Here is a 15,997-nt window from a genome sequence, read left to right as displayed (position 1 = left end):
CTACTTTTGTTTTGTACTCATCATTTAACCCAGCGCTGATTAAAAGCATCATTGGCATCAGTCTTAAAAACTGGCGATCACAACAGATCAGGCAGCATCCATGGAGCGAGCAAGCTAATGGTTCAGTGTTAGATGATTCTTTATCTTCATCATTGCATCAGTCTTTTCTGTTTCAGGTTTTTAAAAAATTTGCTCATGGGAACTGATAAGACCGACATTTATTGCCCATCCCTAAGTGCCCTTGAACTGAGTGCTTAGCTCTGACATTTCAGAGGACAGCTGAGTGTTGTCAACCACACCGTTGTAGATCCTGTGTAACATGTAGACCAGACCAGGAAAGGACAGCTGATGACCTTCCCTAAAGGAAATTAATGAACCAGATGGAGTTTTACAACAATTGTTGTTCCAATGGTATTTTTTTTAAGAATTGAATTTAAATTTCACCACCTACCAGGGTGAGATTCGAACCTACATCGTCAGGAGCTGGGTGACTAGTCCAGTTCTGGATGTAGGTTTGCACGCTGAGCTGGAAGGTTTGTTTTCAGACGTTTTGTCACCATACTAGGTAACATCTTCAGTGAACCTCCGAATGAAGCACTGGTGGTGTACCCCGCTTTCTATTATATGTTTGAGTTTCCTTGGGTTGGTGATGTCATTTCATGTGATGACATCATTTCCTGTGGTGATGTCATTTCCTGTTCTTATTCTCAGGGGGTGGTAAATGGGATCCAAGTCAATGTGTTTGTTGATAGAGTTCCGGTTGGAATGCTATGCTTCTAGGAATTCTTGTGCATGTCTCCGTTTGGCTTGTCCTAGGATAGATGTGTTGTCCCAGTTGAAGTGGTGTCCTTCCTCATCCATATGTAAAGATAGTAGTGAGAGTGGGTCATGTCGTTCTGTGGCTAGTTGATGTTCATGTATCCTGGTGGCTAGTTTTCTGCCTGTTTGTCCAATGTAGTGTTTGTTACAGTTCTTGCAAGATATTTTGTAGATGACATTAGTTTTGCTTATTGTCTGTATAGGGTCTTTCAAGTATATTAGCTGCTGTTTTAGTGTGTTGGTGGGTTTGTGGGCTTCCATGATGCCGAGGGATCTGAGTAGTCTGGCTGTCATTTCTGAGATGTCTTTGATGTAGGGCAGCAAGAAGTCATTTTCGATGACCAAGATGGTTAGGGGACCTGTGAAAAAATTGGTAGTGCCCCTGTCTCTGGGCTAGAAGCTCCAGGTACAAGTGCCACACCAGGATTTGTTGACCACAGAAAGACCATTCACAACAATTGGGTACTTTTTCCCCTTTTTGAGAAGCGGAATGGGGATTGGGGGAGGGGGCGGATATGGTGGAAAGACTCTCTGGCTGATTATCAGCCTGTTAACTGTTGTGAATGGTCTTTCTTGGGCCAACAAATCCTGGTGTGGCACTTGAACCTGGTACTTCTGACCCAGAGGCAGGGACATTACCCACTTTGTCGCAGGTTTCCCCCTAACCATCTTGGTGATCAGAAATGATCTCTTGCTGATTTTCCCACTTTGCTGAGTGAAAATTGATTTCCTTGTCAGCTTGTAAGCTGACCAAAACAATTACCCATTAAAAGCTGTTGAAACATCCTGTTTAGCAACATCAGGAAGATTTGTAAGAATAATGTTGGCCATTTCTGCTTTGTCAAGGCTAATCATCTCTAAACAATATTAAGAACAAGATTAGAAATTGCTGGCAAAGCAGGTCCGGCAGCCTCTGTGGAGAGAAATCAGAGTTAACATTTTGGGTTGAGTGACCCTTCCTCAGAAATGATGGAAGCTAGGAAAATGTCGGTTTATATGCAGAAGATAGGATGGGGGCAGGGTGTAAGAAGTAAATGATAGGTGGGGTTAGAGTCTCAAGAGAGAGAAAAGCAGTTGAACAGAGAAAGGCGTGGTTAACGATCTGGCTAGGAGGGTGAATATCCGTTAATGGGGACTGTCAGTGGCTGACAATGAGTGCTATGTAATAGCAGACTGTGTGATAACAAGCAAACACAAGTTGCTGGAAAGGCCCAGCAAGTCTGGTAGCACCTCTCACGAGAAATCAAAGTTAACCTTCCTGAGAACCCCAGCATCCATAGTTCTTAGGGTTTTGATGTGATAACAAGGCCTGGTGTGTGGAGCTTGGGGTAAGAACATGGGAGAGCTCAAGTCCCAGGCTATTGAACTCTATATTGAGTCGGAAGGCTGCAGGGTCCCCAAGTGGAAAATGAGCTGCTGTTCCTCCAGCTTGCACTGAGTTCACTGGAGCACTGCAGCAAGCCTGAGATGGGGATGTTGGGCAGGGAACACTAACAGGGAATATTAAGAACTTGCATTATTAAAGCATCTTTCATTATTTTCAGGTGCCCCAAATATAGCTCACAGCGAATGGAGCATTTATGAAGCGAAACTATTTGTTGTAATGTCATGAGCATGTTGACTCTCCTGCTCCTCGGATGCTGCCTGACCTGCTGTGCTTTTCCAGCGCGACAGTTTTTGACTCTGACTCTCCAGCATCTGCAGTCCTCACCTTCTCCTCGGGTGCACATCAGTCAAGAAGCTCCCACACGTTGACTGGATCATTTGTTTCTTATCTAGATTGGCTGAGTGGGAAATATTGCTCAAGGGACCAGGCAGGAACTTCCTTGCTCTTCTTTGAAATAAGTGTCCACCTTATATGATAGATTGGGCTTCGTTTAGCATCTCATCAGAAAGACAGAAAAAAGGCCAGGGAGAATGAAAAAAAATCAAAAGAGCAAAAATTTTTAAAAAGCTGCAGTAAAGGAATCACCTGATATAGGTGAACAGCAGAGTTAGACACTTTAATAGTGATCCATTCCCACAAACCAATCTCAATTTTATTCAAGGTAGCTATCCAAAAGGAATATTCTGAGCCAAAATACTCCAGAGGGTACAGAGTTTGAATCTGTACTTATTGGAACATAGAAGGAGACCTTATTGAAACATACAAGATACTTAGGGGATTTGACAGGGTGGTTGTGAGGACATTGTTTCCATTTGTTAGAGAGATCAGAACCGGAGGGAATAATCTCAGTATAAGGAGTCGCCCAGTTGGCACAGGGATGGGCAGGAATTTCTTCAGCCAGAGGGTGGTGATTCTGTGGAATTCTTTGCCACAGAGGGCTGTTGAGGCTGGATCATTACTATACTCAAGGTTGAAACAGACACATTTTTAATCAGTAAGGGAGTTAAAGATTATGAGGAAAAGGCAGGAAATTGGAGTTGAGAATAATCAAATCGGGGATCAGCTGACATTGAACGGTGGAGCAGGTTGATGGGCTGAATTAGAGACAGAAAAACTCCAGATGCTGGAATCCAAAGTCGACAGGCAGGAGGCTGGAAGAACACAGCAAGCCAGGCAGCATCAGGAGGTGGAGAAGTCAACTTTTCAGCTGTAACCCTTCTTCAAGACTCTTCAGGTTGAATGGCAGACTTCTGCTCCTGTGTCTTATGGTCTTATGATTTTCTGAATGTTGAGGAAAGTGACAGGAGAAAATACATTTCAGGACTGAGTAGCATCCAAGTAAATTTGAATTTCTTTCAGCCTCATCTGTGGTTCTGAAAGGGGTTAAAGATCAGGTTCCTCTCAGTGAGTAGCTACAGTATCATTCCCTCACATATTCTTTTGAACAACTATCCAAATAATCTTTACTTGATTCAGATGAGATCCTAGGAGGTGTGTGAACACTCCTGTGAGGTACTTCACCCCAAGCACTCAGTAGCAGCAGTGTGTACTATCTACAAGATGCATTCAGAACTTCATCAAGGATCCTCAGACTGCACCTTCCAAACCCATGACCACTTTCATCTAAAGGACAAGGGCAGCAGATACATGGAAACACCACCCTCTGCAAGTTCTCCTCCAAGTCACTCACCATCCTAACTTGGAAATATATTGCTGTTCCTTCAGTGTCACTAAGTCAAAATCATAGAACTCTCTCCATATCAGCATTATGAGTATATCTGCACCCAAGGACTTCAGTAGTTCACTTTGATTTTCTCAAGGGCAATTAGGGATGGGCAGTAAATGCTAGTCCACATGTCATGAATGAATAAACAAAAGGGGATCAATTGGATGGTTTTTCATTTTAAAAAGCGAGGTTTGTGATTGCTGAGCAGTGAAAGGACTGAATAATGTTGGTTAGATTAAGCTGTTTCATTTTGTTCAGAACTGCAAACCCAGAACATAGAATATAGAACAGTATAGCATGGTACAGACCCTTCAGCCCTTACTGTTGTGCCGGCCCAGATACTGCCTGGGAAAGAAATTCTCCACTAAGAGTTCTGCTGAAAGATCATTGAGCTGAAAATCGGTAGTTCTGTTTCTTTCTCCAGAGTGACTGTCAGTATTTCTAGTCATTCCTTAACACGTTTCAAAACTAATCTGTGGAGATGGTATTCCTAATGAGTGAACGGCAAATCTAGGCAACAGAGAAACTGAGAGGATGGAAGCAATTACTATTGTTTCATTCAGACACAGCTCGGAGAGATTTCTTCTGAAAAGATATCACCATGGGATCCAATCCATCAGTAGTTTGCAACACAACATGTAGCGAGTGCAGTATGTTTGAGAAGAATACGTGATTCTCCCAAAGCAGTCCAGCACTGGGGGCTTTCTTCACCTCATGTCTAGGTCTGCTACAGATTCTCTGATAAAGACTGACCATCATAACTGGCCAGTTACTGCACACTTGTTGAATCATGGGATCAACAGGATGGTCAGTGGTGAGTTATTTATTTTCCTTTATTTGTTCACGGGGATGAGGTGTCATTTATTGCCCGGACGGCAGCTAAGAGTCAACCACATTGCTGACGGTCTGGAGTCACATGTCGGCCAGAATGGTTATGGTACAGGGTATTAGTGAGCAAGATGGAATTTTCTGACAATCAGCAATGGATTCATGGTTATCTTTAGATTCTTAATTCCTGAATTTTTAATTGAATTCAGATTTCACCATCTATATAGCAGGATTCGAACCCAGGACCTCAGAACATTAGGCCATCGCCTTTTCCTAAAGGGAGCTTGGCTGGTTTTGAATCTAGCACTGCCTATGTTCCAATAGAAACTTGTTGTGAGGTGTATCACGTTGAATAGATGATTTACTGCTGTGAGAAGCTGAAAATTTGACAAATTTGGACAAACCCAGTAGCAGATTACAGATGGAACATTTCATTGCTCCTTTGCCAAGTTTTCTCATGAGTCATAATGATGTAAGGCAGAACAGGAAAATCACTTCTTCATCAGATGCTTGTCTCATGAGATTTTGAACCAATCCCTTCAAGCAACTTAGTTCTGCAGATAAACAGTTGCTCTGCAATCTAGCTTTTGTGAATGAACCAATGCCAACGCTGCCTTTGCTTCTGTATGTTAAGAATTGTGGTTATTCTCTGAGTTATTTTTCTTTTGTCTCTTCTCAAAGGAAAAGACCAGAAAGAACTGCCACTAAGAAGTAAGTTCATTTCCCAAGCATCAGAACAGATTATCAAAGAAAGCAATATGTTGCAAATACTGTTAGTGCATAATTCACCTACCAAACATCCAACAGGACCATTAGTACAGGTATTCAGGTACTGTTACCTGCATTACAACTGTGATAATGTCTTAAACACACTCCATTGGCTGAGGAATGACCTACAATCATGGAATCTTTTTCTTATTCACTTGTGGGACATGGGTGTCACTGGCTGTCCAGCATTTACTGGCTGTCTGTAGCTGCCCTTGAGTTGAATGACATGCTAGGCCATTTCAGAGGGCAGTTAAGAGCCAACCGCATTGCTATGGGTCTGGAGTCACATGTAGGCCAGACATGGAGTCACTTTAAGGACAGCAGTTTCCTTCCCTAAATGACATTAGTGAGAAATGCTATATAAATGCAAGTTCTCCCTTTCTTTCCAACAGTATTTGTTTTTCTTTGACATACAACGAAGGCAGTTCCTCAACTATGCAGTAAAGTGCTCTTACAATTGCAACAGCTCCCTAGACAATATTGGGTGTGACTATTGACAAAACACCACATTCAGTTCAGGCTGAAGTCAAACCTTCAGGATTGGATGAGGAACAATTTGGGCCCCCAATTTCATCCTTCATTAGTTGTGGTAATCTCCCTCAGCTGCAGTGTGGAAGATACTTCTGAATTATTTTACTTCCCGCTTTCAATTTCCCTCAGCATGCAATGCAAGGAACAGGAGAAGGCCATTCAGCTCTCAAAAGCTTGCTTCCATTTTCTATCAACTTTGGCAAGATTCGTGACGAGACAGGGAAAGAGAAATGCCTTCAGGTGACAGATTACCATTACATACTCCGTTATCTAGAAATGGAGGTTAGATCCATTATACACAGGCCTTTTGCAAAACCCCCTCGGATAAACACATGGGCTAAGAAACTACAGAGAGCCGTGTGCAGAGCCCAGACCATCACGGAAGCCAGCCTTCCATCCATGGACTCCATTTACAACTCTTGTTGCTGCGGAAAGACTGCCAACACCATCAAAGACCAGTTCCGACCCGATAATGCTCTCTTCCATCCTCTTCCATCAGATAGAAGATAGGTACCGACAGGTTCAAGAACAGCTTCTTCACTGCCATTATTGGACTGACAAATTGATCTCTCTATCTTCAAATAATGTTGATCTTGGTCTGTGAAACTCCTGTGCAGGCGTAACCTTACATGCCCCGCTCTGTCTAAGCACCCTATGATTTGTATGTCCTTTTTTGCTATGACCTGCCTGTGCTGCTTGCAAAATAAAACTCTTCACTGTAGTTAGGTACATGTGACTACAATAAATTCAATGAACAAATAAACAGTGGGTGAGGAGATATGATAGCAGATGATGGCAGATGTGACACAGACCTTCAAAGGATAGAGACTGCCAGAAGTAATATTGTGAAGATGGAGGATGTGTTACCTCAAGGTTGTATCAAGAAAAAAAAAATCAAGATGCTATGTTCATCCAGTTTCCAGCCTGCCTCAGAAACCTAGATGCTAAGTAAAGATCCATGGAAGAAAATAGGGGCCTTTAACATGTGGACACTTAAATGTATGCTAAAAATTCCATGTCCAAGCCATAAGAACAAATTATGAGGTGTTTGAAAATGCAACAACAAACATAATTCTAAAAAGTGATATCCGAAAAGAAAATGTCAGTAATTCAGCCATTTGATTAGAGTTGCAATATCGATGGAGATTTCTTCTGGAGGGAAAGCGGAGGCATTGAAAAGAGAGGTTGACCACAGCATACCTGAATGACGATGTCACTGAGGGGCTGAGGTTGAGCTATAGTAGATGACACAAGATGGATGGGAAGAGCACCCCATGACAACAGAAATCCTGGCAAGAATAGCTCCAAACAAAACCCTGACAGGTGCTGTAAATCAGAAACAAAAACAGAAACTGCTGGAAAAGCTCAGCTGGTCTGGCAGCATCTGTGGGAATAAATATGATTTTACGTTTCAGGTCAAGTGACCCTTCCAAGAAAAGTACTCATGATTCGGAGATGCCGGTGTTGGACTGGGGTGTAAAAGTTAAAAATCACACACCACCAGGTTATAGTCCGACAGCTTAATTGGAAGCACACTAGCTTTCACCTGATGAAGGAGCGACGCTCCGAAAGCTAGTGCTTCCAATTAAACCTGTTGGCTATAACCTGGTGGTGTGTGATTTTTAAAAAAGAATAAGTACAAGCAGCAGCAGGAGTAGAGATCATCCTGGAAGCTGACAATGGTTTTGCACGGTTCACTGGTGTTGGAGAATCCTCTGACCACTCCTACAGAAGATGCTCACTGTATGGTCCATGAATCGCAGTTTTGGTCTGATTGCTGCGATAAGGACCAGAGGAAAGTTTGGCATGGAAATAATAGAAAGAGACATAATTTGCATTTAAATGTAATCTTTCACAACCACACTATCCAAAAAGTGCTTCCCAGCTTTCCTGAAGTGCAGGCATTCCTGAAACATGCAAAATGCAGCAGTCAATTTGAACACAGCAAGCTCTGACCAACAACAATGTCAAAATAATCAGATTGCCTATTTTAGTGATGCTGCCTGGGAGAAGCATATTTGGTCAAGAAAATCCCATTTTTCTTTTAAACGGTAACCACCTGAGGCAATGGACTGGTTTGATGTGACCTCTCACCTGGATGGCACCTCTGACAGTACAGCACTCCTTTAGCAATGGATCATGTTCTCTGGTCACTATCCTAAACTAATCATACACTGCATTTGAATGAATAGACCATAAAACTATAAGCAGCAGAAGGCCATTCAGCCCTTTGAGTTTGATCTGCTCATCAATGAGATCATGGCTAATCTTCAACTCCACTTTTCTGCCTTATCCCTATAACTCTAGATTCCTTACTAATCAAAGATCAATCTATCTCAGCTATGAATACTTAATTACCCAGCCTTGACAGCCTTCTGTAGTAAAGAATTCCACGGATTCACTATCTTCCAAGGGAAAACAAAATTCCTCCTTATCTCTGTCTTAAATGGGTGACGCCTTATTCTGAGATTACGCCTTTTGATCTTAAACTCACCCACAAAGTGTAACAACCTCTCTGCATCTACCCTATTAAGTATCCTGAGAATCTTGTATGTTTCAATAAGGTCACCTCTCATTCTTCTAAACTCAGAGTACAGGCCCAACTTTGAAGACCTCCTTAGAAGACAGTCCCTCCATTCCTACTATCAGCCTACAGAACCTTCTGTGGACTGCCTCCAATGCCCAGTGTTAACACTACTCCGGCAGTGTTCTGACAACTGCCTTATTTAGTTTGAGCAAGACCTCCCTACTTACCGACTCCACTCCCTTTGAAATAAAGACCTGCGTTCCATTTGATTTCCCTATTACTCATTGAAACAATGCAATCTTTTTGTGGTTCATGCACATGGACTCCAGAATCCCTCTGTGCTGCAGTTTTCTGCAGTCTTTCTCCATTTAAATGATAGTCAACCCCTCTATTCTTCCTGCCTAAGTGCATAATGTCACATTTTCCCACATTATATTTCATCAATCAAGTTTTTGCCAGCTGCTTAACCTGTATCATCCTTACCACTTGCCTTCTCACTTATATTTCTGTCATCCACCAACTTGGCGATAGCCCATTCATGTCGGTTATTCAAGTCATTAATACATATTTAAATCATTGTTGCTCCAGCACTGAACACTGTGGCACTCTACAGGTTTCCATCATGAAAAAGAGCCCCCTCATCCCAAACTTCCAGTAGGCTAATATACTACCTCAATATTTTTGGTTTTCTTTTGTTAACTTTTAAACTTTGCTATTCTTTGGTTTACCACTAATCTTTGCCACATTGTATGCTTCTTCTTTTAATATGATACTTTCTTAAAGTTCCTTGGTTAACCATGGTCGGTTCAAGCCCTTCCTAAAATCTTGCTTCCTTGCTGGGACATACCTTTGCTGTGAATCACAGAGTCATAGGGTTGTGCAACATGGAAACAGAGTCTTTGGTTCATCTCACTCACGCCGAGCAGATATCCTAATCCTATTTGCCAGCATTTGGCCCATGCCCCTCTAAACCTTTCCTATTCATATACCCATCCAAATGCCTTTTAAACGCTCTAATTGTACCAACCTCCAACACTTCCTCTGACAGCTCATTCCATTCCCGCACCACCCTCTGTGTGAAAAAATTTGCCCCTTTGCTTTACATGTCTGTCATTGATCCTCAACTGTCTCTTCTGCTAAACTCCTTTCACAGTTGACAACTGTCTACTCTGCCTCATCACTTTGTAATCGCTATTATTTGTTTGGCACCGTTGTTTCCAATCCAACTTTCTCACTTGCAAACTGAATAGTAAATTCTAGCACATTATGGTCACTGTTCCCTAGGGATCACCATCTGAGATTATGTATAAAAACTGCCTCATTTCACATCACCAGATCTAAAATAGCCTGACCCTTTGTTAGATACACAACATATATTTCTAGGGAAACATCCCAAATCGTGACTAGTTTGCCAATTTGATATTTCCAATCCAAATGAAAATTAAAGAGTTACTCATGTTTAACATACAACATGCCCTCATTATCACAGTAGCTAACACTAGCTACTGTTAGGCCTACAGACTACTCCCTCTAACATCGCCTTCCCCTCGTTTTTTTTTTCTCTTCATGCATATGGATTTCACATGGTTATTTCTTCTCTTCATGCATATTGTTTTTGCATGGTATGGGGAATTAAGGGTTATAAGGATAAAGCAGGTAGGAGGAGCTGAGATGATGGATAGATCAGTCATGATCTTAATGAATAGCGGGGCAGGCTCAACAGGCCAAATGGCCTACTCCTGCTTTTATTACTATGAAATTATGAAATAATCTGATCCAAGACCATTTCTTGCTATTGAACTTATTTCACACCAAACTAACAATACTACCCTCCACCCTTCCCATCCTTTCCTGCCTGTCCTTTCAAAAAGCTACATATCCCTGAATATTTAGTTCCCAGCTATTATGTCTTTGTAGCCACACCTCCATAATGCCTGGGAGCGATACTGGACTTTTTTGTGCAATGTTATTCTGAGAAATTGTAGAATGTAATCAAGAACTGTGACATGGGTTTACCAGACTTGTTAGAAGTTAAAGGAGAGGGATATCTTCTTTGTAATTCGGTGTATTAGTGACTAACTAAACTGTGTTTACTCAATGTTGCTTTTAGTTCCTTTGTTACAGTAAAATGCTTAGAACTTCAAATTTACTTGTCTGATATTCCAAGTGACTGAAAGTTTGAGCTTTTTAAAAAAGTTACTGGTCACTAAGCCACTGTAGGGAATCTAATCTAATCTAAAAAAAAAGAGGCTTGTATCCAAGGGAAGATGTGCTGCCATTGAAGGGGGTCCAGAGAAGGTTTACAAGAATAATCCCAGGATTGAAGGGCTTGTCATATGAGGAGCAGTTGAGGACTCTGGGTTTGTACTTGATGGAGTTTAGAAGGATGATGGGGATCTGATTGAAATACGGAATTTGAGAAGCCTGGATAGAGTGGACGTGGTAAAAATGTTTCCACTAACAGGAGAGAGTAGGAATCGAGGGCACAGCCTCAGTAAAGGGACAATCCTTTTGAATTGAGATGAGGAGGAATTTCTTCAGCCAGAGGGTGGTGAATCTGTGGAACTCATTGCTGCAGAGGGCTGTGGAGGCCAGGTCATTGAGTATATTTAGGACAATGGTGAAGAGGTTCTTGATTAGTAAGCAGATCAAGGATTATGGGGAGAAGGCAGGAGAATGCAGTTCAGAAATATATTAGCCATGATCGAATAGTGGAGCAGACTCAATGGGCCAAAAGGACTAATTATATCTTGTGGTGTTATGGTAAGAAGTTTAAATTACTTGGTTAGATTTATTTATACAGCTAAATAAAAATTAGAAGCAGTAGGTCTCAGAAAGGTACTGATGTCGCAATTTTAGAAAAACATCAAATCATTTTTTCACAATCAACAAGCAGCAGAATATTTGGGAAAAAAATTGAGGTTTATCGTTAAATGTAATTGCCATGGATTTCAGCTTACCTTCAGAGTTTATAGCTCTTTCCTAAATGTAGAGTAAAATGTCTGTGATTGATCTTTTTCAGTTATACATTCTTCTCAATGATGTCCAATCTGTCGAACTCTAGCATGTATTGTATCACTAAACTAATTAACCTTGGATCTGGGATTGCACTCTCGTCTCAAGTCAGGAGGATGGAGTTTCAAGTCCCACTTTAGCAGGTGACACTCCCAGTGCAGTACTGAGGGAGTGCTGCACTGTCAGAGGTGCTGCCTTTCAGAGCTGTTTACATCCGAGACCCCAATTACACTCTCTGATATCTGCAAAATATATCATGGTACTACACCCAGGAGAGTTCCTCCTAATATCCTGGGCCAATAGCTATCTCTTAAACATCACTAAAGCAGATTAACTGGTCGCTACCACATTATTTGTTTGTAGGAGTTTACTATGTGCAAATTGGTTACAGCACTTCCTAAGTTACAACAGTAGCCATGGCCTGGATTTTAAAACAGATGTCGATTGGCTGTGAACACTTTGGAATGTTCAAGGTCCTGAAAGACATGATACAAATGCATGTATTTTTTCACTTCCTCATTCCCACTGACAGAAGTGGTTGATGTATAATGCTTTAAAATACTACCACCCCCCCCTTTCCCAGCAGGATCAACCTCCTCCCCAGGAGAAACCAGCCCAGTTAATTTTACACAGAGTGACTGAACCCGTCAGGTCATTGTACATGTCAAATCAGTGTACACTCAGAAAGATGGCAATACATCAAATATTTTTTGTAAAAGAGGATCTCATAGTTCCAGCAGTCTTATTTCTGTGAAAGTGGATTTCCCCTCCTTGAAGGTGAAGATTTTTTCATCGATATCGCTCAGCCACAACCCGGACCTCACCGATGATCTATGGCTTTGTTCATGAAACAAAGTAACTACTAATTAACATGTTTGTCTCTAACTCTGGAAGATTATCAATCAAGAACTTCACAGGCCACACCCCTACTCTGTAGCATTCACTTGTGTCCCGTCTTTGCCACTGAAACATAGAACATCCTTAAGGGTTTTGACAGGGTAGACAGTGAGAGGATGTTTCCCCTGCCTGGGGAAGTCTAAAACACTGGGGTGTAGTCTCAGGATGCAGAGTCAGACATTGAGAACCAAGAGGAAGAGATAGCTCTTCATTGAGGGTTGTGAATCTTTGGGATTTTCTATCTGGGAAACATTTTCTCAGCTCCAAATGTACTAAGAATATTATATTATTCCATTAGACCATCTCTCATCGCTCTAAATTCCAGGTAATATAGGCATAAACTACCTTGACCCTACTCAATCTCTCTTCAAGGAACAATCCCCTCAACCCAGAAGCCAGTACAGGGGGTCCCCAACTTACAAACACTCTTACTTACCGACACAATCCCACTTGACAACAGAACATTTCCTGTACTTACAAACAGGCTGCTTTCTATTGTCCTGCTTGTGTTCTGACTTGCATACAAATCAAGTTATCACCAGAACAAAACCTGCTCGCAATCCAGGGTCTGCCTGTATAGCAAAGCTTTGTTGTGCTTTCTCTGGAGCACATATACCTTTGCTTGGACAAGACCACTGAAGTGCAAAGTTGTTCAGGTATGGACCTGTACAATTCTGCTATGTACAATCACAAGACTTCTTTACTGTTAATTCCAAACTCTTTGTATCAAAAACTTAAATGGAAAGTAGGTGCAGGAGTAGGCCATTTGGCCCTCCGAGACTGCTCCACCATTCAATATGATCATGGCTGATCATACGATCTCAGTATCCCACTCGCGCTTTCTCTCAATACCCCTAGGTCCCTTTAGCCACAAGGACCACATCCACCTCCCTGTTGAATATATCTGATGAACTGCCCCCCAACAGCTGTCTGTGGGAGACAATTCCACAGGTTCACAACTCTCTGCATGAAGACATACTATCTCACATCAGTTTTGAATGACTTATGCCCTATTCTTGAAATATGACCCTAGTTCTGGTCTTGTACCACATCAGAAACATTCTTCCCACACCTTGCCTGTCCAGTCCCATCAGGATTTTATATATTTCTATGAGATCCCCCTCATTCTTCTAAATTCCAGCGAGTACAAGCACAGTCGAACCTCATATGTCAGTCCCGGGAATCAGACTGGTAAACCTTCGCTGGACTTCCTCAACAGCAAGAATATCCTTCCTCAGGCTAGGAGACCAAAACTGTACACAATACTCAAGGTGTGACTTCACCAAGGCCCAGTATAACTGCAGCAAGACATCCTTACTCTGATACGCCTATCCTCTTGCTATGAAGGCCAGCATGTCATTAGCTTCCTTCACTGCCTGCCGTACCTGCATGCTAACCTTCAGCAACTGTTCCACCATGACACTCAGGTGTCACTGCACCTCAACTTTTTCCTAAACTGCCATTCTGCTAATACGTTATTAGTTTTCATAATTTTGAAATTAATTGGCTTGTAATGTACTGATCTCAGTTTGAATATTTTACTGCTTCAACATCTGGCTGCATGTTTAAGACAACTTACTAGAGCCCAGGATAAACACTAGAATGGTCTCTTTCCATACTGGAACGTCCTGGCCAATGTTTATCCCTCAAGCAACATTCATTCACACAAATGATCGCTCATTTTTGCTGTTTATAGGTTCTTCCTGTGTGCATGCTGACTGCTGTGTTTCCAAATATTACAACCATGAATACATTTCAAGAAATACTGCATTGGTTCTGACAGGTGCTGTATAAATGCAAACACTTATCAACTGAAAGACAATTATTGTATCTTTCAACATCCAAAACAAAACCACACCTATATTTTGTGGCTTTGTGTTGATGAGTACCTTACACACACACAAAACTCAATCTTAATTGCACTTGTGTTTTCTGCTTTGAACACTGTTGACTTACTGATGAATAAATCATAAACCTGATCTCCCAGTCAGCTGGTTGCATTTATTGGAAACTTAATGGGGATATTGACTGCCTCCAAGCTTTTTAATCTATAGGTGTGTAGATGTAGACTAAACCACAACCCAGCAATCTGCTTGAGGAAGTCTTTAAGGATCAGAAAAGATACAATTTGCCATTTGCTTTTTTATTAATTCATCCATAGGACACAAGCCAATGTTTACTGCCCTGTCCTGTTGGGAACAGTGCACTGGTAGGAGCTGTCATAGATGTGAAAATGCCCACCTGAATCACAAAGATGGCAAATTTGCCTGATATCAACTGCAGTCCAAAACTCAAAAGAGAAAATGCTGGAAAATCTAATGCTGGAAAAGCTTTGACAAAGGGTCAGTTAGACTCGAAACATCAGCTCTTTTCTCTCCTTACAGATGCTGCCAGACCTGCTGAGATTTTCCAGCATTTTTTCTTTCGGTTTCAGATTCCAGCATCTGCAGTAATTTGCTTTTATGCAGTCCAAAACTCGGCAGGTTTCACCAATGAACAAAAGAAAACGATAAACAAATGGATCCTTTAACAGTGGGAAATCGCTTAAGCATTGGCACTAAAAGGGTCCCAGTCAATATTGGGGAAATTAAAATCACCCCCTGCAACAACTCTGTTTTTTTTTTACATTTTCCATGATCTGCATACATATCTATTCCTCTCAATTCCACTGGTTATTGGGAGGCCTCTAGTATAATTCTACCATAGTGAGTGCACATTTCTTATTCAGGAGTTCCACCATTATGGCCTCACTGGATGAGCCTTCCAAGATGTCCTCTGTTAGTGCACTTGTGATACTCTCTTCAATCAGTAATGCAACTCTCTGACCTCTTTAACATCCCTCTCTATCTCGCTTGAAACATCTAAACCCAGGAACGTTGAGCTGCCAGTCCTGCCCTTCTCACAACCAAGTTTCTATAATAGCTCCCACATCACAGTTCTACACAATAATCCAAGCTCTAATCTCATTTACCTTATCTGTTATACTCATAGAGTCATAGAGATGTACAGCATGGAAACAGACCCTTCGGTCCAACCCGTCAATGCCGACCAGATATCCCAACCCAAACTAGTCCCACCTGCCAGCAGCTACCTATATCCCTCCAAACCCTTCCAATTCGTATACACATCCAAATGCCTCTTAAATGTTGCAATTGTACCAGCCTCCACCACATCTTCTGGCAGCTCATTCCATCCACGTACCACCCTCTCCGTGAAAACGTTGCCCCTTAGGTCTCTTTTATATCTTTCCCCTCTCACCCTAAACCTATGCCCTCTAGTTCTGGACTCCCCAACCCCAGGGAGTCTATTTATCTATTTGTCTATTTATCCTATCCATGCCCCTCATAATTTTGTAAACTTCTATAAGGTCACCCCTCAGCCTCCAACGCTCCAGGGAAAACAGCCCCAGCCTGTTCAGCCTCTCCCTGTAGCTCAGATCCTCCAACCCTGGCAACATCCTTGTAAATATTTTCTGAACCCTTTCAAGTTTCACAACATC

The 15,997-nt window shown here is 41.8% G+C and overlaps 1 protein-coding gene across 1 annotated transcript in view; it reads right to left on the bottom strand.

The window, feature by feature from the left end:
* The window catches only part of LOC122559447 (serine/threonine-protein kinase 38-like), a 64,308-nt gene extending 62,658 nt beyond the window's left edge, over positions 1-1,650 (bottom strand). Inside the window, exon 1 of the mRNA XM_043708897.1 lies at positions 1,583-1,650. Within this exon, the coding sequence (XP_043564832.1) occupies positions 1,583-1,650 (68 nt within the window). The remainder of the gene's footprint in view (positions 1-1,582) is intronic.
* Between the last annotated feature and the right edge of the window lie 14,347 nt (positions 1,651-15,997).

The sequence above is a fragment of the Chiloscyllium plagiosum genome, chromosome 19, assembly GCF_004010195.1.
Source record: "Chiloscyllium plagiosum isolate BGI_BamShark_2017 chromosome 19, ASM401019v2, whole genome shotgun sequence".
NCBI lineage: Eukaryota > Metazoa > Chordata > Chondrichthyes > Orectolobiformes > Hemiscylliidae > Chiloscyllium > Chiloscyllium plagiosum.
The sequence above is the reverse complement of the archived record's forward strand: the minus strand, read 5'-3'. Positions and strand labels throughout refer to the sequence as shown.